The sequence below is a fragment of the Urocampus carinirostris genome, chromosome 9 (genome assembly GCF_059441175.1).
Source record: "Urocampus carinirostris isolate Australia breed hairy pipefish chromosome 9, RoL_Ucar_1.0, whole genome shotgun sequence".
Classification (NCBI taxonomy): domain Eukaryota; kingdom Metazoa; phylum Chordata; class Actinopteri; order Syngnathiformes; family Syngnathidae; genus Urocampus; species Urocampus carinirostris.
The window spans coordinates 2,278,377-2,305,819 of NC_142357.1; the positions used below are offsets into that span (position 1 = coordinate 2,278,377).

Consider the following 27,443-nt stretch of genomic DNA (forward strand, 5'->3'; position numbering starts at 1 on the left):
TCAGAAGCCGGCATTTCACTCACGAGTGGATTTATTTCTAACACACAAATCACTTTACTACGTATCTTTTTTTTGTACATATGTCTCATCTCATCTCATTAGCCGTACCGCATATCCTTATTAGGGTCACGGAAGGGCTGGAGCCCATCCCAGCCGTCTCCGGGCAGTGAGCAGGGAACACCCTGAACTGGTTGCCAGCCAATCGCAGGGCACACTGGGACAGACAACTCACTCGCTCAGTCACACCTAGGGACAATTTGGACCGGCCAATTCACCTGAAATGCATGTCTTTGGAATATGGGAGGAAACCGGAGTGCCCAGAGGAAACCCACGCAAGCACGGGGAAAACATACAAACTCCGCACAGTAAGGCCGGAAGCTGGATTTGAACCCACGCAGGAGGTTCCCACGACCTCAGAACTGTGCCGCACACGCGCTAACCACTGCGCCGCTGTGCTGCCTGTACATATGTCAATATTTTAATATATGTTTCATGTGCTATTAAGAGATAATGTGTTTTACATAAGAAATGTATAAAGTGTATTCTTGTAATTCATAGTTTATTTGTTGTTGCACTGTAAAGTCAATACTTTTATTAACATTTTTTACATTTCAGGAATTCTGAATTGAATGACATTAAAGCTCTCTGTCTGAAACAGTTTGAAGTTTAAATAAGTTAAAACTTCACTGTAGAGTTTAAAAAATGGTGCTATTGTAATTTAGTAGAATAATATATTTTAGACTTTGCGCTACCGCCACAAGCTGACGTTTCCTTACACCTGCAAGAAGGCCTCGATGTCGTCAACTGGAAATCTGATTGGCTAAACCAACAGTTCTCTCGAACACTGATGTTATGCTTCATGGCCTGAAAATCTCATTCTGAAGGCCTCCAGGCAAATTTCTGGCAACTAGTAATGTCTGAAATTTGATCGGTTAAATGCCTAAATATGAAAGCACACATCGGTAAGCACCACAACCAGGGGGAACGCAACGAAAGTAAGCTGACAGTCAATTTGAAGTTATTTAAGTGATCATGGACAAAAGTAATCACATTTATGATTTAGATTTTTTTTAGGGCAGCAAAGAAGGCCTTGCAGGCCCCGACGACCCACTGGTGCGTTTCAGCTCATCAAGCAACTGGATTAATGACTTACAAAATTATGGCTGCAACTAACGATTATTTTCATAGCTGATGAATCGGTCGATTCATTTTTCGAACAATCGATGAATCAGATTTCTTAAAGATATTTTCAATTTCCTCCTCTTTATTTAAATATTGAAGTTTTGGACGGATAAGAAAATAGTGCACAAAACAACAGAATATTTTGTAATATAATAGGGGCGGCTCAGGAGGTAGAGCGCTGGTCTCTGGATCAAGAGACGGCTCCTCTGTGTTACATGTCGAAGTGTCCTTGGGTAAGACACTGAACCCCTAATACCCCCAATAAGCAGGTTAGCGCAGTACATTGCTGCACGGCCACTATTGGGAAATGTGAAGCACATTGTAAAGCGCTTTGGGAAGCCTTGACTTGAAAAGCACTATATAATTGCTCATTTCATTTCATACACAAAAATACATACAAGTAGACAATTCCCGCGGCAATTGTAAGAGTTGTGATTGATCTGGAAGATGATCCCGTCATGTGTATATAACCCCGGTTGTTAGCATTATGAGTTAGCTTAAAATTTTTAACCCAGAGTGTATTTTTTTACTTGGTTCTGTGGGGGGACTCCGCCCACCCACACCCCCCCGGTACTGGCATGAAGAAGTTAGCATTGCCGACAGTGTTTACAGCTAGCTTGCGCTAATACTTGGGTTGGCTATGCCAGCCCAACTAATCACCAAAAGTGTTTACAGCTAGCTTGCGCTAATATTTGGGCTGGCTAAGCCAGCCCAACACTTTGATATTGGCACACATAGCTGTTAGCATCCTATCGCTAGCATCCACTCTTTGGAATTCACCATTTACCCATGTTAAAAATAATGTGGGGTTGGGCCCCCTCAAGCCACCCTGGACAGTCCCTGAGGCCCCGGTGAATCGTATCGCTGTCAAAAGGCAACCCACAAGAGTCCCGGTCGGGCCGGAATTTTTGGTACATGAATCGCTGGATTACTCCAAAAGATCTGGGAGGAGATACCCGTTAAATTTCGGCGGAAGAAGATAGATATAACTAGACAATTCCCGCGGCAATTGTAAGAGTTGTGATTGATCTGGAAAACATAAAGTTATTAACTGGAAAAGCTGTATTTGTAAATTTTTACTTGGTTCTGTGGGGGGACTCTGCCACCCCAAACCCCCCATGGTACTGGAAAGTTCATTTGAGATGGTCCCATTCAAAATGAATGGGAAATTCTGGGTTTTTAAATTGTCAGTTATGTCGTCGTGGTGACGGATATCAGTAACCCAGAACATAGCCAGATACTCCCGGTCGAGCTGGAATTTTTGATGTATAATTCGTCATTGTACTGTAAAAAACCTTGAAGGGGAAGCGAATTGAAGTTTTATTCAGCGGGATTTTAAGTAAACACTAGACAATTCCCGCGGCAATTGTAAGAGTTGTGATTGATCTGGCAGATGTTGGTAAAGAACCGGTAGCGCTGAGTTGTTAGCATTAGGAGTTAGCATAAAGTTTTTAACTCAGAGAGATGTATTTGTAATTTTTTTTACTTGGTTCTGTGTGGGGACTCCCCCCCCGGTACTGGCAAGTTCATTTGAGATGGACCCATAACCGTTAGCAACAAGGATATGCCTGGTGGAGGTCTAAAAAATCACATTCATGGTAATGATATAGTAATAACACTGTTATTACACATTAAAAAAATTAAAATGTACATGTTCGAAAGGAATGAGCCATTCTGTTTGAATTGGCCCATCAGGAATGCATTAAGCCCATTCAATTTTCTGAGTCGTTAGCATGTTAGCATTAGAATAATTTTTCAGCATGAAGAAGTTAGCATTTAGCCGTTAGCATCACTTTTAGCATGTATCCGTTAGCATAACTCCTCAACATGAGTCCATTAGCATAATTTGTAAATATGAAGTCGTTACAATATTGCCATTACCAAAATTTTTTAGCATGAAGAAGTTAGCATTTAGCCGTTAGCATCACTCTTTAGCAGTTAGCCATTAACACAACTCATCAACATGAGACCATTGGCATAATTTGTAAATATGAAGTCGTTAAAATATTGCCTTTACCAAATTTTTTTAGCATGAAGAAGTTAGCATTTAGCCGTTAGCATCACTTTTTAGAATGTACCTGGTAGCATAACTCATTAACATGACGCATCAGCATAATTTGTAAATATTAAGTCGTTAAAATATAGCCATTACAAAAAATTTTTACTATGAAGGAGTTAGCATTGCCGACAGTGTTTACAGCTAGCTTGCGCTAATACTTGGACTGAATACGCCAGCCCAACTAATCACCAACAGTGTTTACAGCTAGCTTGCGCCAATATTTGGGCTGGCTGTGCCAGCCCAACACTTTAATATTGGCGCACATAGCTGTTAGCATCCTATCGCTAGCATCCACTCTTTGGAATTCACCATTTACCCATGTTAAAAGTAATGTGGGGTTGGGCCCCCTCAAGCCACCCTATGACTACCCTTGGGAAAAGCCTTGTTTACCATGGCTCCCCATTATATTGAATGGGCCCATGTATTCCGGATGGGAGACTCTCAAAATACATTAGAGCGGATGGGGACTTTTTTTCTTTGCGGGGCCCCGGTGACTAGTATCGCTGTCAAAAGACAAGCCACAAGAGTCCCATTCGGACCGGAATTTTTGGTGCTTGAATCGTTGGGTTACTCCAAAAGCTCTGGGAGGAGATCCCCGTTAAATTTTGGCGGAAGAAGATAGATATAATGATAAAAAGATCTCGGGGGATTATAACTACCGTATTTTCCGCACTATAAGGCGCACCTAAAAGTCTTGTTTTTTTCAAAAGCTGACCATGCGCCTTATAACACAGTGCGCCTTATATATGGCTCAATATTAAATTCGCAAGGTCTCGCAACTACGAGAAACAGCCGCCGACTCCATTTTTCGCGCTGTGCATACTGGGAAATATTAAACGATTGGTAGTTGCCGGGGCTCGTGTTGTATTTGTTTACTAAGTGGCAAAATGGTTACCCCATTAAACTGCTTAATTCATATTCAACAAATACAGTATTTGTCTGAATCCAGGGTTATGACTGGTGAAGATGTAAAGCACAATTTACCTTAAACAAACGCAGAATTATTCAGAATGTCACGTTTGAGAGAGAGCGAGAGCGAGATTCTCTTTCATACGTGCATTTGTATAAGAAAATGGCTCCTGTTAAGAGACACGCGTACAACGCCGAGTTTAAACTCAAAGCGATCAGTCACGCAGCACAACACGGCAATAGAGCGGCAGCGAGAGAGTTAAACTTAAATGAATCGATGGTACGGAAGTGGAGAAAGGATGAAGATAAGCTCCGCCAAGTAAGGAAAACTCAACAAAGTTTCCGTGGCAATAAAGCAAGATGGCCAGAGTTAGAGGAGACACTTGAACAGTGGGTTGTTCAACAAAGAGCGGCAAGCAGAAGTGTCAGTACGATAACTATACGTATGAAGGCAACAGGGCTGGCACAAAAACACCGGACGTGTTGGATGGCCCATTCACTGAGATATGGTCAATTCGAACACAGCAGAAGAAGAATTCGAGGGATTCGTCGATGAGGAGCTTATAGAGTGATCTTTGTTTTTCTTTTGTGTGTTTACGTTTTACATTTTACAGTTATTATGTTATTGCTTTATTGTTATCGTTTTGCACTCGTTGTTTTTGCACATTACGAGTGTCACTTTATTGCGATTGCACTAACGTTTCATTTAAAATAACAGTATCAGACGTTTTTTCTTTGCGTGTTGACTAAATGGACAAAAAATAAAATGATATGTCGATGTTGTTCAAAGATGTGTCACGAAAATGCTTTACCTCAGAGAAAATAATAAAACGGCTGTTTATTTATTTTGGGAGTGAATGGAGTTGTGGAAAGCTTGTTTGTTAATAAAGTTTGACCTTTTTGAATATTTTGTTGACATTCCCTTGAGCGTGGCAACATCTAGAGGTTGCATAAAGTAACTACATTCTCTACTGTAGTCAAGTCGTCACATTTATTTACCGTAAATAGCCCTTAATCCCAAAAATGTCTCGAAGGACTGCACAGGATTACAATTACAAAATTGCACAATTACCTGATCTTAAACCAGCATGCACTTATAGCGCCTTATAATGGGGTGCGTCTTATGTATGGTATAAGTTTTAAAATATATCATTCATTGAAGGTGCGCCTTATAACATGGTGCGCCATATAGTGCGGAAAATACGGTACATTGCCCTGTGCTTACAGCACTTGGCAATGTAGTTGTGCCTTGCTGAAGCAATCAAAACTAATAATAATAATAAAAAGATCTCGGGGGATTATAATAGTTGTGCCTGCTTCGCAAGGCACAACTACATTGCCCTGTGCTTACAGCACTTGGCAATGTAGTCGTGCCTTGCTGAAGCAATCACAACTAAATATATGCTGTACACCTGCAAATATGTTACAACCTTGTCCAAAGATCATATCATATTTGGACTTATCATACAAAACAAAAAAATAAAAGCAATACATTTAATTTTATGTGTCGCATTTAAAAACAATGCAAACCCACTTTTCCTAATGCTGTCAACTAATTTGTATTTTTGGGGGGGTTAAGTCTTTGAATATGGTAAACATGATATGAATATGGTATTTAATATGTATAAGAATCTGCCTCTTGTGTAAGGTATTTTACTTTATTTTAGTATTTACTTATATTCAGATTTTTTTCTCTGTACCTCTGCAGCACTTTCTGATCTCTTGAAAAATGTTCACATTCTTTCATGATGAAACAGTCAAACACTACAAAGTTGTAACTTTCATGTCGATTTTGTTTGAAATGATGCAATGTTCAATTAAGAAAACATTTTAAAAATGTAAGATAACTTTTTTTTTATAAAATAGGTCTTGATGCCCTCTGCCAGACCAAAGTGGTACTGCAACTCTAAGCGTCACAACGGAATTGTGTGCACTCTTATTTGCAATGATTTCCAAATACCGGATGATCTGATTTGTTGCCCATGCTTTTGTTAATCTACTTTAATCAATTTAATCCACTAGTTGTTGCAGCCCTAGAGAAACATACGCTTCCATAAATACTAAGTGTTTTTTATCTTTGTGTTTTTCAAAGGGCGTCACTGCGATGTCCATCAGATGACCGGAAACTACATGTATGACGAATGGTCTGGAAAAGAGTTTCTAATTGGGACTAACCCTGAGAGTAGATTGCCTCTATGGTGGAATGGATCGGAACCGTTATGGGTCACTCTCCAAAAGCTTGGAAAAAAGGTTTTGATGTATTACTGGCCAGGTACTTATGAATAGATTCATTTTGCATATTCATTGTCAAACACAATTTAAATTCCAATAGGAGTAATTGTACACTGTAGGATTAGAAAAGCATGAGACGAATAATATTAACATCAACACTATGCACTGTACTTATGTTAGACCGCGGGCCTGTTTTGAAAATATCTTACTAGTGCTGGGTCATTTTGATTTTCTAATAAAATGATTTATTTTAAGGGTTGACTGAGTCCATTTAAACCTATATTTGATAATTAACCTGTTAATAATATAGTAACCACATTAATAACATGTTATTTTTGAAATTCATACAAAGAAATTCTAGTTCATGGAGCTTCACAGACAAAAAACAATTATTCAAATACTGTAATAATTTTTGAGCAATTTATTAAAAGAATAGTGTAATAATCTAAAGCATTTTTATTTGTCTTTTTATTTCATTTTTAACAGGAAATACAACAAACTAAATTCCAATAATGGGTTTATAACGCAAATAAGCCAAAATGTGCAGATTTTTAATTAGCTGTCTGGCTACCTTTTTAGCTTTGTAGCTAGATATTCCTGCTTTTTTAGATATTTGGTAAGCTTTATAGCTAGCTAAATTTTACATCTTTTGCTTACTATCTAGCTAACATTTGATCTTTTTTGCTAGTTATCAAGCTAAATTTTGGCCTCTTTTCTAACTATCCAGCTAGCTTTTTTTTTAACTTCCTCTCTGGCTATTTAGTTGGCATTTTACTCTTTTAGCTAACTACCTATCTCCTTTGTAGTTTTTTACCTGTTTACCTTTCTATACAGCTACCTTTTTATCTATTTAGAGAGCCATGTAGCTAGGTTGCTATTTTAGAAATGCATATCAAACTGGGTTCCCCTTTGCACTAATTAGTAAAAAAAAAAGTAACTCGACGCTTGAAAACCGTTGCAGACCCCTGTGTTAGCCCAAGTGGGTTGTTTGTTCTATCCTCATTAAAGCCCAGTGTGTAATATTTGACCACTAGATGTCACTACAGTAATCCCTCGGTTATCGCGGTTAATAGGGACCGAGACCACCCGCGAAAACTGAAAATCCGCGAAGTAGCGGCGCCCCTTCAAAAATGCTTAAAAAATGTATACAGGTATACAGTATACCGCCCCGCCATTAAACCGAAGTGATCGCTGGCATGATGGCAAGGAGTTATTGGGTGAGTCATCCAGAACTCTTCACACTGGAACTGAATGTACCAAAACATGACCCACAAGTGTAGCCATGTCTTACATAATCAATTTACACAGAATAGGACTGCCGCGAAACCACTACGAATCATTCAGTATGATTGTATTAACCGCTCTCAACCACATGCAGCCATCGCAGCTTGAAAATAAAAACTGTGAAAATGTGATATTTGATGAGTGTTTGTGAAGCATTTTGGGAAACAACAGTTAAAAAAATGGTCTGTGTTCATTTTAATGAAAGTGAAAGAGCTACCTTCTGACAATAACAACATACTTGAGCTAGCGGCATCGAACGGCTTTTACAACAAATACACGAAACCACACACAATTAGCCGTGTTTAGGTAGTACAAACAAACGCTCGCTTTTGGTATAATAAAGTCAAACTTGAGATCAAATGTGTTAGAAGAGAATATACTTGCGTCGCGTCGCCGAGTTCCTCTATGATAAACAGCGCCACATAAGAAGGGGGTGAGGTGGGAGGAGTTGAAGGAGGGGGGTGAGCGAAGCGATAACTCACCATGACTAAGCATTGTGTCAGGGCCTCCCCCCTCCCCTTCACAGTAAGAGTGTCCACACGGTGTCCTCAGTTGACATAAGCTCGTGCTTGCTCAAGTCAATAAATGCTTTTATTGAAAAGGTAAGGTATATTTTATTAGACCCGCGAAACTCTGAACCCGCAAAAGTGGAACCGCGAACTAGCGAGGTTCTACTGTGTTGTCTAATGTGAATGAAAACCTGCGCACAGCAAGCAACAGACAAACATAGAGGTGACCTAAGTCCACTATATAAAATAAATACTCTCCACCCATGATTTTTTTTTTTAATAAAAATTAATATTGGTATGATATTTCATATGTATTTTTGCCTATTATTCAAATCAATATTGTTGTATTTTATTGAATAAAAGTTTTTTTTGTACGAGGAGGCACTAAATATTACACAATGACCTTTTTTTTGTTTTCTTAAGGTAGAATAATGATAGCGATCCATTTTTGACTGTGACAAGAGGTAAAAAGGAAACCATTTAACGATTAAAGGGATAGTGTGTAATATTTAGTTCGAATCCCGGCTTGTCCGTGTTACATGTCGAAGTGTCCTTGGGTAAGACATTGAACCCCCAATTACCCCCAATAAGCAGGTAAGCGCCTTACATGGCTGCACAGATCACGGCCGCTATTGGGAAATGTGAAGCACAATGTAAAGCGCTTTGGGAAGTCATTGACTTGAAAAGCGCTATATAAATGCAGATCATTTCATTCACATAGTAAATAATTACAGTACAAAAATACAGTACCTCTGATTTTGGAAATCCTTACGAAGCACACAAGATTCTTAACTGGATGAAGAAAGGCATTGTGGGTTGTAGTTCAACCATTAGCATATGGACATTTACTGTGACGCAAACCAGAATTTTTATGACATAACTTTACATACTCACGAACACTGCAAAGTTTGAGTTGTATACGTTTTTATGAGGGCAAAATCATTTGTCAGTGATGTCTTGTAGTGGGAAAATCCTGTAACTAAGGGCCCCAAAAATTTAATTGAAACTGTATAAGAATTGTTTGCTCAAACACTGTAAAGTTTGAATTATACGTTTTTGGCTATGCAAAACCATTTTTTGTTTACACTGTAAACTTAACAGGGTTCGTACAGGTTTTAGAAATCCTGGTTTTCAAGGTCAGGGAAATGCATAATTTTTAGGTGGGGTACTTAAAATGCTTGAAATTGTCGCACCGCTTATCCTCAGTAGGGTCGCGGGGGTGCCGGAGCCCATCCCGCCATCTTCGGGCAGTGGGCAGGGGACACCCTGAACTGGTGGCCAGCCAGTCGCAGGGCACACAGGGACAGACAATTCACTCTCTCAATTACACCTAGGGACAATTTGGACCGGCCAAATAACCTGACATGGTACAGTATGTTTTTGGAATGTGCGAGGAAACAAGAGTGCCCGGAGGAAACCCATGCAAGCACAGGGAGAACATGCAAACTCCAAACAGGAAGGTTCGATCTCATGACCTCAGAACTGTGCCGCGGGCGGGCTAACCACTCATCAGCCGTGCTGCCACACACAACCAACATAAATTAAAATAAGTAAAACAAAAAGCAAAAGATCAGCAGTCTCTAATATTGAAAGATTGAAAGCACTCTGCTAAGGAGCAGTCAATATGATTAAAATAAGTTAAAAGTTGAATTAAGTAAGTAAAATTTGGCTCTTTTTGTCTTCCGTGTTGAACCCAATTATTACCCAACACGCATGGAGCCTCATGTTTGTAAACAAGTGTGACATAGCCAAGCTCCACGTGCTTTGTTGAAGCAGAATTCGTGTCAGCTCATAGCAGCCCATTGACACAAAAAGATCATAGATAGCTCAAAATAATACAAAATATATGCTAGTAGCAAGAAAGCAACATCATTTTAGTAATGAAAGGCACAAAAAAAAACGTTCTTTGGACTGGCGCAGGATTTCTTCCTTTGAAATATTGACCTTGAAAGTGCTTGAATCTGGCCATGAAAAAGGTGTGAGAACCCTGCACTCAGGTGATACAGGTGCAATCGACATTTCGTTCTGTGTACATTGTTACACAGAATGACAATACAAGGAAATTATTATTATTATTATTATACAAATTATCAGCTCGTTAGCAAACTGGCAGGAGCTTGTTAACGATCGCAGTGATCGGAATCACCTGAATTGAAGCAGAAAAAAACGAAAATAAAGTCATGCAAGACATGCGGCCGTCCAGGACCGGAGTGCCTAGGTCTACTGTAAGTAAATATCAATAATATTTCATTTTGGTTCTTTCCATAGGCTGCGAGGTGGAGATTTTTGGAATTCGTCCGGATGTCTGTGAAGAGTACATCTACAATCCATCTATATCCAACTTAACAGATTCCATTGAACTTTCTCTCAACATGCTCAAGTAAAAACATGGCTAAAAAACTGGGTTTGGGAACCTATGGCTAGCAAGCCGTATATGGCTGTTTTCATAAGGACATATGGCTGCAAGATAAAACTGCACATATGCAAATTTCATCTAAAGCGTTCCAAATATGAAGAATGCAAAGTCAAGTCTAGTGCGCACAATGCTGACGTAGCGCTAACAGTATGATTAAACATAAAGGAAAATATGAAGAGCATACTTTCCACTGCAGTTTACAGTCAAGGTATCACACCAACAAAAGGGTGCTTTTTGTTCACTTTCACCCTCCATAATTTGTAGTCTTCCTTAGACTCATTTTTGGTTTGAACTACGCATTACAGCAACATCTAGTTGACAAATGTTAAACACTCTCCCTTTAAGAACAACGGAATGTTTTTATCAGCGCTGTTTTTGTAGAAGACCCCTTTTGGCCCAACCTCTCCCGGATCCTAGCTTCAATTGCTCCCAACTCAATTGAGTTAAAGGCCCCTTAAAAGATATGGTATGGCTCTCTCTTACACAAAGAGCCAAATATTTTACTAGTAAGGCTTTTTGGGTCAAAAAGGTCCCCAACCCCTGTTATAAAACAAAATAAATCTCATTACTGGCAGCAGATTAACAAAAGTTTGGAGGAATTTACAGTAGTACCTCTACTTAAGAATGTAATTCATTTTGGGAGTAGCTTTTGTAACCTGAAAAAAATTGTAAGCAGAGCAGCGTTTGAATGAAAATGCGTTCAAGCCCCATAAAAGTACGATATTTGTTTGAATAAATAATAAAAGTGTCTCAGAACATGTAACAAGTACATGTTAAAATAAGTTTACCGCACAATGAACACAAAAAGAAAGGCACATAAAATGTTAAAAAAAAAATAATGAATAAGGAAAAAACAAGGAAAAAATAAAAATATTAATTTACCTTTTTGCCTCGCGCTTTCTTGAAAAAGTGATCCAATTACGTCAATATATCTCGGAAATGCCCGAGACGCACATAATGAGTCAAACCTTTCTGGGTGATTCCTTTTAACAAATTTCTAGACTTCATAGAATCTTGCCAAAATGTCTTTCATTTGGTCTCTTGCTTTGTTTCGATTGCCAGAATAAGTCTCTTCCGTTTAATTTCTCCTTGTCCACTTTTCGGCGTGTCTCTCGTCCATTGTGAATAATAGCTTTCTTAGTGGTACCATACAATGACTGTTTACAGACAGGGAAGGGGACACGAAGAGCATGACAGGATTCACACATATGCACTATACAGTGGGACCTCGCTAGTTCACGCTTCGACGTTCGTGGGTTCAGAGCTTCGCGGGCCTAAAAAATAATAAAAATAAAATAAAAAATTGGGAATTTTTTTTTTTTAAGCATTTTTGAAGGTGCGCCGCTACTTTGCGTATTATAACTTATCGCGGGTGGTTTTGGTCCCCATTAACAGGGATAGCCGAGGTCCCACTGTATTGCTAGGTAGAACTCTGGGAGCGGATAATAGCAGCGTATACTGTTCTGTATTTTTAACTTAGTATCCTGATACCCCTTTGTAACCAGAGGCAATATTTTACCATTCCAGTACTTTGTAACCTGACATTTGTGAGTAGAGGTTCCACTGTACTATATTTTGAACTTTTGTGTAAATGCTTGGGGGCGGCAGTGGCTCAGGAGGTAGAGCGCTGGTCTTGGAAACAAGAGATCGCAGTTCGAATCCCAGCTCCTCCGTGTTACATGTCGAAGTGTCCTGGGGTAAGACACTGAACCCCTAATACCCCCAATATGCAGGCTAGCGCCTTACATGGCTGCATGGCCGCTATTGGGAAATGTGAAGCACATTGTAAAGCGCTTTGGGAAGTCTTGACTTGAAAAGCGCTATATAAATGCAGATCATTTCATTTCATACGGTCTGTTTTTGTGTGAATGTGTAGAACAGGTGATGCAACTATGGCAGCAATTTATTATGAGAAAATAGACATTGAGGGACACCACTTTGGTCCGGACTCCTCTCAAGTCAAAACAGCAGTGCAACAACTGGACACGGCAATGCAGGCGCTAAACAAAAAAATTCAAGTTAGTAAATTTCTAGTTCATTGTTTGCAATAGCGCTTCACCTTTTTATTCTAACGATTTTTTTCTGATGGATTTTGCAGGAAAAGGACATGTTAAACAAGGTCAACATTGTGCTGTTTTCAGACCACGGCATGACCAAAATAGAATGGATGGAAAAGGTGATAGAGCTGGACAAGTATATTAACATGGCAGACGTTGTCAAGATGATGGACAGAGGCCCAGTTGTCAGTTTGTGGCTTAAACCGGAACGTTTACAACAGGTCAGCCTCAAATTGGTATCCAATCTTCTCATGAGCTTAATTCATTCCGGGATCGTGCTCTCAGCTCCATTTACTCCTGTAATTAACACACATTACACCCTGTTTTCAAGCACAAAATTTGATATTAGCTTTGTGGTGTTTTTGTAGTAGTTTTGTTGCAGACACACAAAGGGACAATGAGGACAAAGTTGGCTAAAAAGTAACATGTTTTATCACTAGAACTATATTTACTATTTTATATAATATATATATATATATATAAATATATCTCATCTCATCTCCATGAGCTGCACCGCTTTTCCTCAGTAGGGTCGCGGGGGTGCTGGAGCCCATCCCAGCAATCATCGGGCAGTGGGCAGGGGACACCCTGAACTGGTTGCCAGCCAATCACAGGGACAGACAACTCGCTTGCTCATTCACACCTAGGGACAATTTGGCCCGGCCAATCCACCTGAAATGCATGTCTTTGGAATGTGGGAGGAAACCGGAGTGCCCAGAGGAAACCCATGCAAGCACGGGGAGAACATACAAACTTCGCACAGTAAGTCCGGTAGCTGGATTTGAACCCACACAGGAGGTTCCCAAGACCTTAGAACTGTGCTGCACACGCACTAACCACTGTGCCGCCGTGCTGCCCTATATATATATATATATATATATATATATATATATAATTATTATGTATGTGTGTGTACATACAGTGGGACCTTGCTACTTCGCGGTTCGGCGTTCGCGGATTCAGAGCTTCGCGGTCTGTAATGGTAAAAATATATATAATATATATATATATATATATATATATATATACAGGGATCAGAATTTTCCGCTGATCCGCGGATTTCCGCTGTTTCTGAACCCCAAAGGCATTCCGACTTTTTCACTTTTTCTCTTGCGTAGCAAACAAATTCAAAATCCGACTGTCTCACTCTTTCCTTTATTGCTCTGGCGCACCCTGGCGGCCGTTAGAAAAATTGGCCGCATTGTCGCACAAGCTGCAGGGACTGAACTGCATTTGAACTTATCTTGCAGTATTTACAAAAAAATCAGTTATGTGGGCAAATTATTTTAATCTTCTAAAAATGTTACTTAAATGATAAATATAAGCATGGTTTTGGACAAGTAAATTGCCTAAAACCCAGGTTTTTTTTTTTTAGGGGGGGTGGGGGGCTGGGGCTGGACGCTGGCTATTTCAGCTGAAAATGAAAATCTCCATTCTGATCCCTGTATATATATATATATATATATATATTATATATCAATTTTTTATTAATTAATAATAATGAAAAATATTACATTAAAATTAGAAATTACATTATTTTACAAAATTTGAAAACAAAATATTCAATTAGAATTAGTAATTGCATCATTTTACAAAATTTTAAAACAGGAAGAAATGCACGTATACGCAAGCGTCACGGCCATAAACGCAAGCTCATTGGCCAGCACTCGCTGAATACTCAACTCCCCATTGGCCCATTCACTACAGTATGACACGCATATCTCGTACGTTTACTATACGTACAGCACAATACAGTCTCGTGGTGTTTTTTAAAGTTCTGTGAAGTCCTCGTGATGGCTCCCAAACGCCCTTCATCCCTTGGTGACGCTTGTGAACCTAAGAAGAAGCAAAAGACGCTATCAATTACCGAAAAAGTGAGTTTGCTGGACAAATTGAAAGCGGGAAATAGCTATGCTAATATAGCCCGACAATATGGCCTTAACGAATCCACGGTACGCTACATCAAGAAGGAAGAGCAGAACATCCGCAAAACGAAGATGACGAAGCTGAAGAAGGTGGCCTTGCTTTGCATAATCTACAGGACCTCTTCAATGTTGCCAAAGACCTCCAAAAAAGGGCCAAAGAAATTGACTATAACATGGTGAGAGCCATCGAATTCAGCAATCGGATTGATGACGTCATGGCTGTTTATAGGCGCATCTTCATGGACAAAAAAAAAAACAACGTTCACAACTCCCAATAACGATGTACTGCAAAGGTTTTGACTTATTGTGGGTGGTTTTGGACCCCTTTAACCGGGTCTAAGAAAAAAATATATTTTCTTTTATTTTTTATTTTTTTAGGTGCGCCACTACTTCGCGGATTTTCACTTATCGCGGGTGGTTTTGGTCCCCAATAACCGCGATAACCGAGGTCTCACTGTATATGTGTGTATATATATATATATATATATATATATATATATATCCTCGTCATCGGCCCTCTGTTCTCCTTCACCGCGGCAGTGATGAATAGATTCATGCCCATAACAAACAAGTCTTGCCACTGGTTGGTTTGGAGTAGGAGGTGATCATTCCCCTTATGTGCTGTGGGATATGGTAATGCTCCATCGCAGTGTTGATGAGATCATGGGGAATTGACCCATATGCATTGGCCAAGTCTAGTCAGACGACTGTTAAGTCTCCTTTACTTTCCTTGGCCTCGCGGATCAACTGGCTGATGATGCTTGTGTGCTCCAGACATCCAGAGGACCCTGGGATGCCACCTTTCTGGATTGATGTGTCGATATATTTGTTCTTCACCATGTATGTTGTCAGCCTCTGTGCCAGGACTGAGAAAAATATCTTACATTCAACACTTAGTAGAGAAATGGATCGGAATTGGCTTATGTCAGATGAGTCCTTTTCCTTGGGCACAAAGCACCCATCCGCACTCTACCAGGATGTTGGGATTATGCCCTTTATCCAAATTTTCCGCAGTTGTTTCCACAGCCTCCGTAGAAGTAATGGACTCTTGTACACTTGGTAAGGTATACCGCTGGGTCCTGGGGCAGATGATGACCGGGCTTTTTTCACAACGTCCTGGAGCTCTCTCCATGATGGCTCCTTAGTGTTGAGCTTCTCTTTCGGGGTTTTGTTGCTTCCAATCCTTGGGTGGATGTCCAAGGCTTGGCTTCGAAAGGTGTCGTTGTGACATTCTTTAAGGAAACTTTCTACCGTTTCTTAATGGCTGGTCAGTCTCCCGGATCTTGCTTCCCCCAACAAGGTTTGGGTGAACTTGTACGGGTTCTTAGTGAACTGAGCACGTTTGACCTCCTTTTCCTTTCTCAGTCTCCGAGACCTTTCTACCCTTCTTAGTCTGCACAATTGTCCTCGAAGTCCAGTCTTTTATGCCCTCCTTCTCTCTGGGACTGGCATGTTTGTACTTCAAGTTGAGAGCCTTGTTTTCCCTTCTGAACCTTCTTGATTTCTTTTTCCCTACTGTTGAACTGTTTGCAGGTGCTCTATTGCTGCCTTTCTTCTCCTCTGTACCGAAACGCTCCTTGGCCATGGAGTAAGCACAAGCAGCCATGCTGTTGATTTTACTTGTGTGTGTGTGTGTGTGTATATGTATGTGTGTGTGTATATATATATATATATATATATATACATATATATATATATATTACGTGTGTGTGTATATGTATGTGTGCGTGATATATATATATATATATATGTGTGTGTGTGTGTGTGTGTCCCGACGGATCACCCCCTTATCGTGGTGGGGCACTTTGCGCGTCTCCATGACCCCTAGAGCTATGTCGGCGGGAGTCTCGTACTCCTGGAAGGGTTACCCAAGCCGAACAGGTCGAAGGGTAGAGTCCAGACTAAGAGTGATCCCAAAAGCTGGTGGCGGCACGCTTTGAGGCGGTTTCCTACTGACCTGGATCCCGGCAGCCGCCTGCAGTTGTAGGAAGATGCCGGTCGTCTAGGGTCTCCCTTGCCACTGGAACCATCTTCTTTACAATCAAGATAGTGGCGTTGGGGAAAGCGCACCCCATACGCCACTTTAAAAACCATCATTGCGCAGGTATCCTCTTTTACCTGAGTCTCTGACCACTAAAGTCTGGCGGCGATGGAGTATCCAGTGACGGGAGCAGGTTTGAATGAGCTGAAAGCTCTTAGCTGGACCTCTGCACGTCAGCGGCACAGGGCAACGTTCGTTAGCAGCTGGGATTGAGTGGCAGCTGTCCGGCAGACCCCTGTGCGTCTGAGCAGCACTATTTAGTGGCTGCACTGCTCACCCCATTTGGGGAAAGGCCTAGAAAAGGAGGCCTAAAGATTCCATAAAAAATCTCAATTCCATAAAAAGCTATGGCAAGCCCTTCGTTCCGAGGCCCAGACATCTTTCAGGAAACTGCAAGATGAGTGGTGGATCTCAAAAGCCAATGAATTCCAGTTTCACGCTGATAGAAGCGATATGCACAGTTTCTATGATGCAGTAAAAACCATCTATGGCCCCAGAAACTGCTCCCTGGCACCTGTTAGATATGCTGATGGAACATCTCTAATCAAGGATCAGGCTATGATAGTGGAGCGGTGGGCCGAGCATTTCAACACCCTGCTCAACTAGCCCACTCCGGTGGACCCAACTGTCCTTGCAGAGCTCCCTGAACATCCTACATTGCCAGACCTCGACCTCCCGCCAACTTTCAATGAAATCCTGCATGCAGTCAAAACCCTGAAAAACGATAAATCCCCTGGACCTGACAACATCCCAGCTGAACTTCTCAAGGTCGGAGGCTACCTCTGTACACGGACACTGTTTCACTACTTTTCCGAGGTGTGGAGACGAGAGTGTGTCCCGCAACTGTGGAAAGATGCCAACATTGTGACCATCTTCAAGAGTAAAGGAAATAAATCCATCTGCTCCAACAGTAGGGGTATCTCTTTGTTGGCCACTGCTGGAAAGGTCCTTGCCAAGGTCATGCTCCGCAGACTCATCTCCACAATATCGGAACGCGTCATCCCAGAGTCACAGTGTGGTTTTCGAAAGGACAGGGGAACAGTCGACATGATCTTTGTGACACGTCAGCTCCAAGAGAAATGCCAGGAGCAGCACAAGGACTTGTTCATCGCCTTTGTCGATCTCTCAAAGGCATTTGACACAGTGAACAGGGACCTACTGTGGCAAGTCCTGAAGAGATAAGGGTGTCCACCCAAGTTTCTCACCATTCTTGCACAGTTCCATTCAGGGATGACGGCCAAAGTGGTAGTTGGAAGACACAGCTCAGAGCCCCTTGGCGTTGAAACTGGAGTGAGGCAAGGCTGTGTGCTGGCTCCAGTTCTCTTCAACATCTTACTTGTCTGTGTTACAACACTGCTACGTCGAAGGATGGAGAAGCAGGCTGGAGTTACCATCAACTTCAGGGTTGATGGTAACCTGTTTAACATCAGGATGCTACAGGCAACTACCAAGCTGACCTCAGACACCATCATTGAGCTGCAGTACGCTGATGACTGTGCCCTGGTTGCCCATACACCTGAGGCTTTGCAAAACATTCTCTCGGCAGCTGTAACTGCATACACCAGAATAGGACTGACGATCAACACCCAGAAGACAGAGGTACTCTGTTAGTCCAGTGCTGACCTCCCACCAAACCCAATAATCCTCACAGCAGCAGGGCAACACCTGCTCATGGTGCCCACTTTCAAATATCTGGGGAGCATAGTGTCTGACACCTGCTCATTGGATGATGAGATCCAGAGCCGTCTCAAGCAAGCATCAGCATCTTTCGGTCGACTAAGGAGAAGGGTCTTTCAAAACAACAACCTTAGACTCCACACCAAAATGCTGGTCTACAGAGCTGTATGCATCACTACATTACTGTATGGATGTGAGGCATGGACTATCTACAGCCGCCATCTGAAGAGCCTGGAGACCTTACATGTAAGATGTCTTCAGAAGATCCTTGGCATCACATGGATGGACAGAGTGCCGCACACAGAGGTGTTGGAGAGGGCAGGCAGCTACAGAATAGAGTCCATTATGGCTCAACGCCAACTCAGGTGGCTGGGGCATGTTGTTCGAATGCCCAGCCACAGACTGCCACGCCGTATCCTCTATGGTCAGTTACATCTAGGCCAACGCAGTGCTGGTGGGCAAAAGAAGCGGTTCAAAGACCAAATGAAGAACATTCTGAAGAGATGTCGGATAAACCCCTCCTCACTGGAGGAACTTGCTTCCTGCCGAGACCTTTGGCGCTCCCACTGCTTACAGGGAGTGGATTATATGGAGGAACAGTGCATGCAACACTGTGCAGCAAAGCGTGCAAAGAGACATGCTCGCCAGGCCACCCCTTCTCCCCCCAGCACCCCCTTCACATGCTCTGTCTGTAACCGCATCTGTGGATCCAGGATTGGACTGTTCAAACATCAGCAGACTCGCAAATAAAATCGATGGACAACCCCAAGCAAGCAGCATATATAATATATATATGTATGTGTGTATATGTATATATACGTGTATATATTATGTATGTGTGTATATGTATATACAGTATACGTGTATATATTATGTATGTGTGTATATGTATATACAGTATACGTGTATATATTATGTATGTGTGTATATATGGTGTCCCGACGGATCACCACCTTATCGTGGTGGGGCACTTGGCGCGTCTCCATGACCCCTAGAGCTATGTCGGCGGGAGTCTCGTACTCCTGGTAGGGTTACCCAAGCCGAACAGGTCGAAGGGTAGAGTCCAGACTAAGAGTGATCCCAAAAGCTGGTGGCGGCACGCTTTGAGGCGGTTTCCTACAGACCTGGATCCCGTTAGCCTCCTGCAGTTGTAGAAAGATGCCGGTCGTCAGGGGTCTCCCTTGCCACTGGAACCACCTTCTTTACAATCAAGATAGTGGCGTTGGTGAAAGCGCACCCCTTACGCCACTTTAAAAACCATCATTGCGCAGGTATCCTCTTTTACATGAGTCTCCGACCACAATCCAGGATCGGACTGTTAAAACATCAGCAGACTCACAAATAAAAGAAGATGGTCATCATCGAATCGATGGACAACCCCAACAATGTGTGTAAATGTATATATATATATATATATATATATATATATATATATATATATATATATATATATATATATATACAGGTATATATACAGGTATATATACTCAAGGACATTAACCTACTGGAAGGAGTTCAACGACGGTATACCAAGCGGATACCTGGGATGCACAGCTTGTCATATCCGGAAAGACTGAACTTGGACTTTTTGGAGTTCCGTAGAATTCGATTTGATTTAATTTTTGTGTTCAAAGTACTGCATGGAATGATCGATGTGCCTTTTGATCAATTTTTTGAGTTCTGTCGTGTTGATGGTTTACGTGGTCACAGATATAAGTTACGGGTGCCTAGACCTACCAGCAACTTGCACTGAAACTTTATTTCTTTCAGGATATCAAAAATTTGGAATTTTTTGCCTGACCGGGTTATTAGTGCAAATATGGTGCAAACCTTTAAGCAAAGGTTGGCAGAAACAGATCTGTCAAATTTCCTTAGGGGAGGGGGCGTAAGGTGACCATATTTGGCCATGCTCACTCTCAGCATTAGTTTTTCTTTTTGTGTCATGTTTTGATTAATGTATCCAACAATACCTTCAATAAACATTTCATTTCATTATGTATGTGTGTATGTATATATATATATATATATATATATATATATATATATATATACTGTGTATATATATATGTATATGTATATATATTGTGTATGTGTATATATATATATATATATTGTGTATGTGTATATATATATATATATATTGTGTGTGTGTGTGTATGTATATATATATATATATATATATATAATATGTATGTACGTACGTATGTATGTGTATATATGTATGTACGTATGTATGTGTATATATGTATGTATGTGTATATACGTATATATGTGTATATACGTATGTATGTGTATATACGTATGTATGTGTATATATGTATGTGTATATATGTATGTATGTACGTATGTATGTGTACGTATGTATGTATGTACGTATGTATGTGTACGTATGTATGTGTGTACGTATGTATGTATGTACGTATGTATGTGTATATATGTATGTACGTATGTATGTGTATATATGTATGTACGTATGTATGTGTATATATGTATGTACGTATGTATGTGTATATATGTATGTACGTATGTATGTGTATATATGTATGTACGTATGTATGTGTATATATGTATGTACGTATGTATGTGTATATATGTATGTACGTATGTATGTGTATATATGTATGTACGTATGTATGTGTACATATGTATGTACCGTAAATTTCGGACTATAAGGCGCACCTAATTATAAGCCGCACCTACCGCATTTCGGGAGGAAAACCGACTTAGTACATACACAAGCCGCACCGATATATTGGCCGCATGCTCCCACATTAAATAATGGACGCATTTTGAATGAACTATCCTGTTGACGGGGGGCATTCTGTATAAATTTATTGATATATCTTCGTTATCAATCGTCCATTATCTATTATTAGTCAACTCATGATACAGTTCAAAGCCAATAGGCCGAGACACTTGCTCCCAGTCAAGGAACTGAGTCAAGGTCCTAGCCAAAGGGCGAAGAAACTATCAGTGGGGGGGGGGGGGGATTTTGTAAGGTTTATTCTATATTTTTTATCAATTATCCATTATCCGTTATCGGTCAAATCATAATACGCTACAAAGCCAAGGGGCCGAGACACAGTGCTATTGCATCGTTCCCGGTGGTACTACATTACTGGGCCGATGCGAAGAGTGAACAGAGCAAGCTAGTTATCATTTGATGCAGACCTGCAGAGTCGGGGTACCTGTTGAAAGTAATCCAAGGAAAAAAAGTGTATATTTCCAACTGTAAGGGTGGGAAAAATATATATCCACTATTGTCTCCTGCGTTCACAAACACTCACCTTTACCCGTCCCCAGTTCCTATCAGCCCGCGTTTGCTCCGCCCCTTCTTTCTTATTCGCTCGTGAAAATCAGCATAAGTGTCTCAAATAAATACATTACAAAAATAGACAGTTGCAAATACATATTATACATGGTTACACATATTTACAAAGAAAGACGGTACACCGAGAGAGTTTTCAAAGCTTTAGTAATAATAATATAACTTTCATCCCAAACCGTGCCTTTGAAAGGTACCAACAAGCTACTATGAACACGCACGCAACAAATCAAATGCATCTGTTAAAGAAGCATACCGTAATTGATAAATACACGGTAGTCGTTCCAAAGAGGTAAATATTGCTATCTTTCGCTGGATTTTTTTTTCCCGTGAGCTAAAAGTAAAGCAGCCGAGTCCTGCCATGGCCGGGCATTATGCCGGCGGGCGGGGACATAACTGCGTATGATTCTTGTCCAAAGATGTAGGAATGTCAAGACTTGATTTTATGAAAACGTTTATTGAAAAACTTCTGAAGTTTAAACCGGAGGAGTTACATTGCGTCATAAGCTTGCCTTCTGGCAAGGGCTTTGATGTAAGTTTTGTAACGGCGGCTCTTTTTCAAGAGTTTTGGGATTGCTTTGAGGGGGTGAGGCCCCAGTTTTCAGAATTTACAGTGGAGAAGCTGACTGATAATGCTAGCAAGATAGTTATTGTCAGAATGTTTAATGAAGTGGTGAATGTTGATCACATCTGTTATTGGTTGAGTAGATATTGCTCGATAAAAGGCCAGGCTATGAAGATGAGGGATGAGAAAAATGTTTGGACTTGTGCCTGGAGGATACCCATCCAGCAATGGCAAGATCCTCAGGGCTTTCAGGGACTGAAACACCTCCCGTCGATGATAGTCCTGGGGAAAAATCGTGGCTTTATCCACTATCAAGGACAACCGAAACTCTGTCGCAAATGTGGTGAGCATGGGCATCTGGCTGAGGTATGTGATCGAATTTTTTGTGAAAAGTGCAGGACAATTGTACATTCCTTTGAGGAAAGTACCAAGGGCAGAAAATGCAACCTCTGTGGAGAAACGAACAACCTCTAGGTACTGTCCGAAATCGTTTGCTAACAAGTTGAAAGATAGGAAGGCAGTTAACAAAGACAATAAAGACAATGAAATGATGTCAGACAACATTGATAATGAAATGAATAAACGTAACAAAGACAATGAAATGAATAAAGATAACAAAGGCAATGAAATGAATAAAGTTATGGAAATACCAAATGAAAATGAACAATAAATGAATAAAGTTATGGAAATACCCAATGAAGATGAACAGGAAATGAATAAAGTTATGAAAATACCCAATGAAGATAAACAAGAAATGCACAAAGAAAATGGACAAGACAAGCAAATTGAAAATTCAGATGCCCCTTCCAAAACCCCTGGAGGAGAGACCAAAGAATCAAATTTGAGTCCGGAAGGACCTGGAAATTCTAATTCGATTTTTTTTTTGTATACAATACCTGAATTTAGACAAGACAAACAAATAGAAAAGGCATCTGCCACTCCAAAACCACATATTAATCAGGAATGGCCTGGAAGAGAGTCCAAAATAGCAAAATTGTTTGCTACGCCACTATCGAGATTTGAAAAAGACAAACAAATCGAAAAGGCGAAAGACTCTCCAAAAGCCCATACGGGCACTGGAAAGATGGGTAAAAGTAAGACAAAATTGGGGGTGGTGAAAACACCGGAAACAAAGAGATTTAGAAGAAAGTCGATTGCCGATGAAAAAGCCCACAAGGGAACTGTATGAAGTTGAGCCGGAGGAAGTCGGGGAGGGAAAAAATCTGACCCTTTGTGGACAGGGAAGTAAGAGACTCCTCGATAGGTCCTCTGGCTCACCCCCTAACCCAGAAAAAAGGGGAAGACCTGGAACCACAGACAGAGAGTTAGAGGATTCCAGAGTTTTCCCCAGTGAGTCTCCAAATGAGGTACTGCTCTTAAGTGGTGAGTCTGACACAGGTGACACTCTCAATGACCAGCAAAGAATGGACTCGGATTCCCCGGTTTTGTCTAAGTAGTTTAAATACTTTAACAACACTTATGAACATTACATTCTCTACTATCAATGTGAAAAGTGTGAGATCAAAGGTCAAGGCTCACAGCGTTTTATCGTTCTGAAAAACTATCAGAACGGATGTGTTTTTACTACAAGAATGCTGCATCCCCTTCCTAAAAAATTATAAACAGTGGGAAGAGATTTGGCCATATCCGTCATTATGGAGTGGCTCGAATGAAAACCGTAACGATGGGGTGGCCATTTTAATAAACAACCCTCAACTCATCATAAAGGGGAGTACTGTGATGAGAGACGGACGCGCAATCTTAGCAAGACTTTCCTATATAGGGAACGATTTTAACCTCATTAACATATACGGCTATAGACATACAACTTGGGTACGAACTCTTAGAGGACATCCAGTCGCATATGCTATCAACCATTAATCGTGTGAGGAGATTTAAATTGCATCCTAAGTAGGAAGGATAAAAAGGGGACTGATGTGTTTAAAGTAGATAAAACATCAACTTTATTGCAAGACATGTGCCGGACATTTAAACTGGAGGACTGTTTCAAATCCATACATCCAGGAGAGGAGGGCTTCACCTGGTTCAGTAGTGACAATGCCAGAGCCTCTCGAATAGACTACATATTTACAAGGGGTTTAACACTGAGTGATGCAAGATTAATTCCTGTTCTTTTTTCGGATCACTTGCTACTGTCCTGCTCTCTCTCATTTCCTTCAGGTATGACTGTTGGGAAGGGTCTGTGGAAGTTAAACTGCTCCCTGCTGGAGGATGAGGCTTTAGCCGCACAATACAGGGAGCTGTACAAAGACTGGCAGACCCTTCAAGACTCGTATGATTCAGGAGCACAATGGTGGGAGATGACAAACAAACGAACACAGACCTTTTTTAGAAATGCAGGGAAAAACAAGAAACTTAAAGAGATGAAACGCATGTCGGGACTTCAAAGAAGACTCCAACGCTATTTCATCCTAACAGAAAAGGGGATGGACTTTAATGATGAAATCAGAGAGACCAAACAAGACCCAAACGCTTTGGCGGAAATAAAGAGCAAAGGCATCATAATAAGGAGCAAAGAAAGGGAAATAGAAGAAGGGGAAAAATGTACACGCTACTTTTAAAAAAAAATTATGAGCAAAAGTGAGGGGCTTTTTAAACTCCAAAACGAAAACGGCCAAATGAAATGAAATGAAATGATCTGCATTTCTATAGCGCTTTTCAAGTCAATGACTTCCCAAAGCGCTTTACATTGTGCTTCACATTTCCCAATAGCGGCCGTGATCTGTGCAGCCATGTAAGGCGCTAACCTGCTTATTGGGGGTAATTGGGGGTTCAATGTCTTACCCAAGGACACTTCGACATGTAACACGGACAAGCCGGGATTCGAACTGGGATCCCTTAATCCTAAAACGATCGCTCTACCTCCTGAGCTACTGCCGCCCCCAATAACAAAGGAAAGTAATGAAGTAACCAAATTAGTCGAAGACTACTACAAAAAATTATATGAAAAGAAAGAAACACATGAGAATGAAATGGGACATGTATTACATCATATCTCAAGATCAGTGTGTCAAGACCCCTTTTTAGCATCGGATTTTACCCAAGACCAACTGAATGATTGCATAAAGACTTTGAAAAAAGGCAAATCACCCGGGGAGGACGGGCTCAACCTCGAATTTTATCTGACTTTTTGGGATATTTTAGCACCAGATCTGATTACTGTCTTTAACGAATTTTCCAGTCGAGACAACATGCCAGACAGTTTCAGAATAGGGATAGTTACTCTATTGCACAAAAAAGGAGACAAAACTGACTTAAAAAACTGGCGACCCATAACGCTTTTAAAAGTGGACTGTAAAATCTTCAGCAAGCTTTTAGCAACACGAATGTCTGTAGTCTTGGGAGACTTGGTTGATCCGGACCAAACCTGTGCCATCGTGGGAAGGAAGATCAGCGACAGTCTTTTGCTGATCCGTGACACCATCTGTTATGCGAGAGACAGAAAACATGCGACTAGCGGTCCTATAGACTTTTGAGAAAGCCTTTGATCGAGTCTCGCACCAATACCTCTTCAGGGTATTTCATAAATGTGGTTTTCCCAAAAAATACATCAAGTGGGTGGGACTGCTATACCGAGACATCTACAGCAAATTCATGATTAACGGGAATTTATCGGAAGAAATCGAGATCAACTGCGGTGTACGTCAAGGTTGCCCTATGTCTCCCCTTCTCTATGTCTTTTGCATTGAACCTTTGGCACAAATGTTAAGAAAAGATAGATTTGTCGAAGGGATCATTATCCCAGGAAGTGGGGGACAAATTACCAAGTGTGTTTTGTACATGGATGATTTTTATATTTTATGTACTGACCTCATATCCGTTAGAAGAGCCCTTGACTTGACTGACTTGTTTGGGAGGGCGTCTGGGTCGAGGCTAGAGAAAAATCACAAGTGAAGTTTTATGGACCGTGGACAGAGACAGAAAAGGCAGGACTCCCACTGACGGTGTTAAAGACAGACCAGAAAATTCAAGGGATAAAATTCAATGCGGATGGAGGAGGCGAGACCAACTGGGACGATGTGACAAGGAAAGTTAAGCAAAGACTTGTTTTTTGGACACTAAGAACTGACAATAGAGGGGAAGGTCCTAATCATCAAGGCGATCATCCTCCCACTGCTTTTATTAATCAGTTTAATTTTTATGCCCAAAAGAAATGTGCTGCTACAACTGGACCGAGCCATATTTCACTTTATCTGGGGCTCAAAGTGGGAAAGGATAAAAAGAGATACAATGAAAAAGAAAAAGGAAAAAAGGGGGAAAGGAGTGCCTGACCTCCAGCTTTTACTGGGAAGCAAATATGTCTCCCTCCACTTCCAAAACGCTATAGGCCCACCCAACAACCCGAGGGGTCAAGCGATGACCCGGTTCTGGATGGGCTCGTACTTGCGGAAGCTAAAGCTTGTACCAAACAATCATTTGATTCCAGTTTCCTTTAATTTGCCACCAACACATCTCTTTATTCTGATACTTTTTAAAAAATTTTTATCTGGAAACACAAAGTCACACTTTACAAAACCACAGGGCCCTTATTGCTATTATGCAAGGGCGAGCAACAGTAAGTCCTGTGCGGGGGCTTGCGCTTGGCGAACCTACAACGGTTTGGAGCAACGTGAATCATCCTGCCCTCCCAAACAGACTACGAGACTTGTCATGGATGGTGGCTCATGAGGTTCTCCCAGTCAGAGCCGTAATGCACCACCGAGGAATGTCAGCGACTTCGACATGCCCTCGACCTGGCTGTGGCCACCAGGAGTCGGTGAGGCACCTTTTTTGTGAGTGCAGCGCTGCCGAGGACCTGTGGACAATGGCCGACCACCTAGGAAAATTCCCAGACTTGCCAGCAGGGGAGGTCCCTGACGCACAGTACGTGCTTTACGGGGTGAGTCGGCCGAGGAGGTCACGGAACGACTTTGCCAGGGACTGGCTCACTCTCGCCGCCATCAAAGACGGCATCTGGACCCCCAGAAACCTGCTGGTATGGAGGTGCAGGCAGATCCCCCCCCCGTGGCTGTGCTCCAAATGGCTGCAGATACCATACAATCTGCGAGCGGCGGGCCTAGGACGCAGCTATAAAGAAGAATCGTCTGCGCCCACCCAGAGGGGGGAACCGGAGCTACACTGTGGGGGTCCCGGCAGCAACGGCCTGGTTGTGGAAAGTAGAAGTAAGAAGGGAGAGGACCCACACAGAGGACTGGATGATGCTGCTTGGGAGGGTTGGATGGCAGAGCTATGCCCTTGCAC

At 41.4% G+C, this 27,443-nt stretch overlaps 1 protein-coding gene across 4 annotated transcripts in view; it reads left to right on the plus strand.

Annotated features, from left to right (window-relative positions):
- Positions 1–27,443, plus strand: part of enpp6 (ectonucleotide pyrophosphatase/phosphodiesterase 6) — a 68,563-nt gene that overhangs the window by 27,943 nt on the left and 13,177 nt on the right. For all 4 annotated transcript variants that reach the window (XM_088344175.1, XM_088344176.1, XM_088344178.1 and 1 more), the window contains 4 exons: positions 6,243–6,422; positions 10,444–10,555; positions 12,468–12,609; positions 12,690–12,869. In XM_088344175.1, the coding sequence (XP_088200301.1) occupies positions 6,243–6,422; positions 10,444–10,555; positions 12,468–12,609; positions 12,690–12,869 (614 nt within the window). The remainder of the gene's footprint in view (positions 1–6,242; positions 6,423–10,443; positions 10,556–12,467; positions 12,610–12,689; positions 12,870–27,443) is intronic.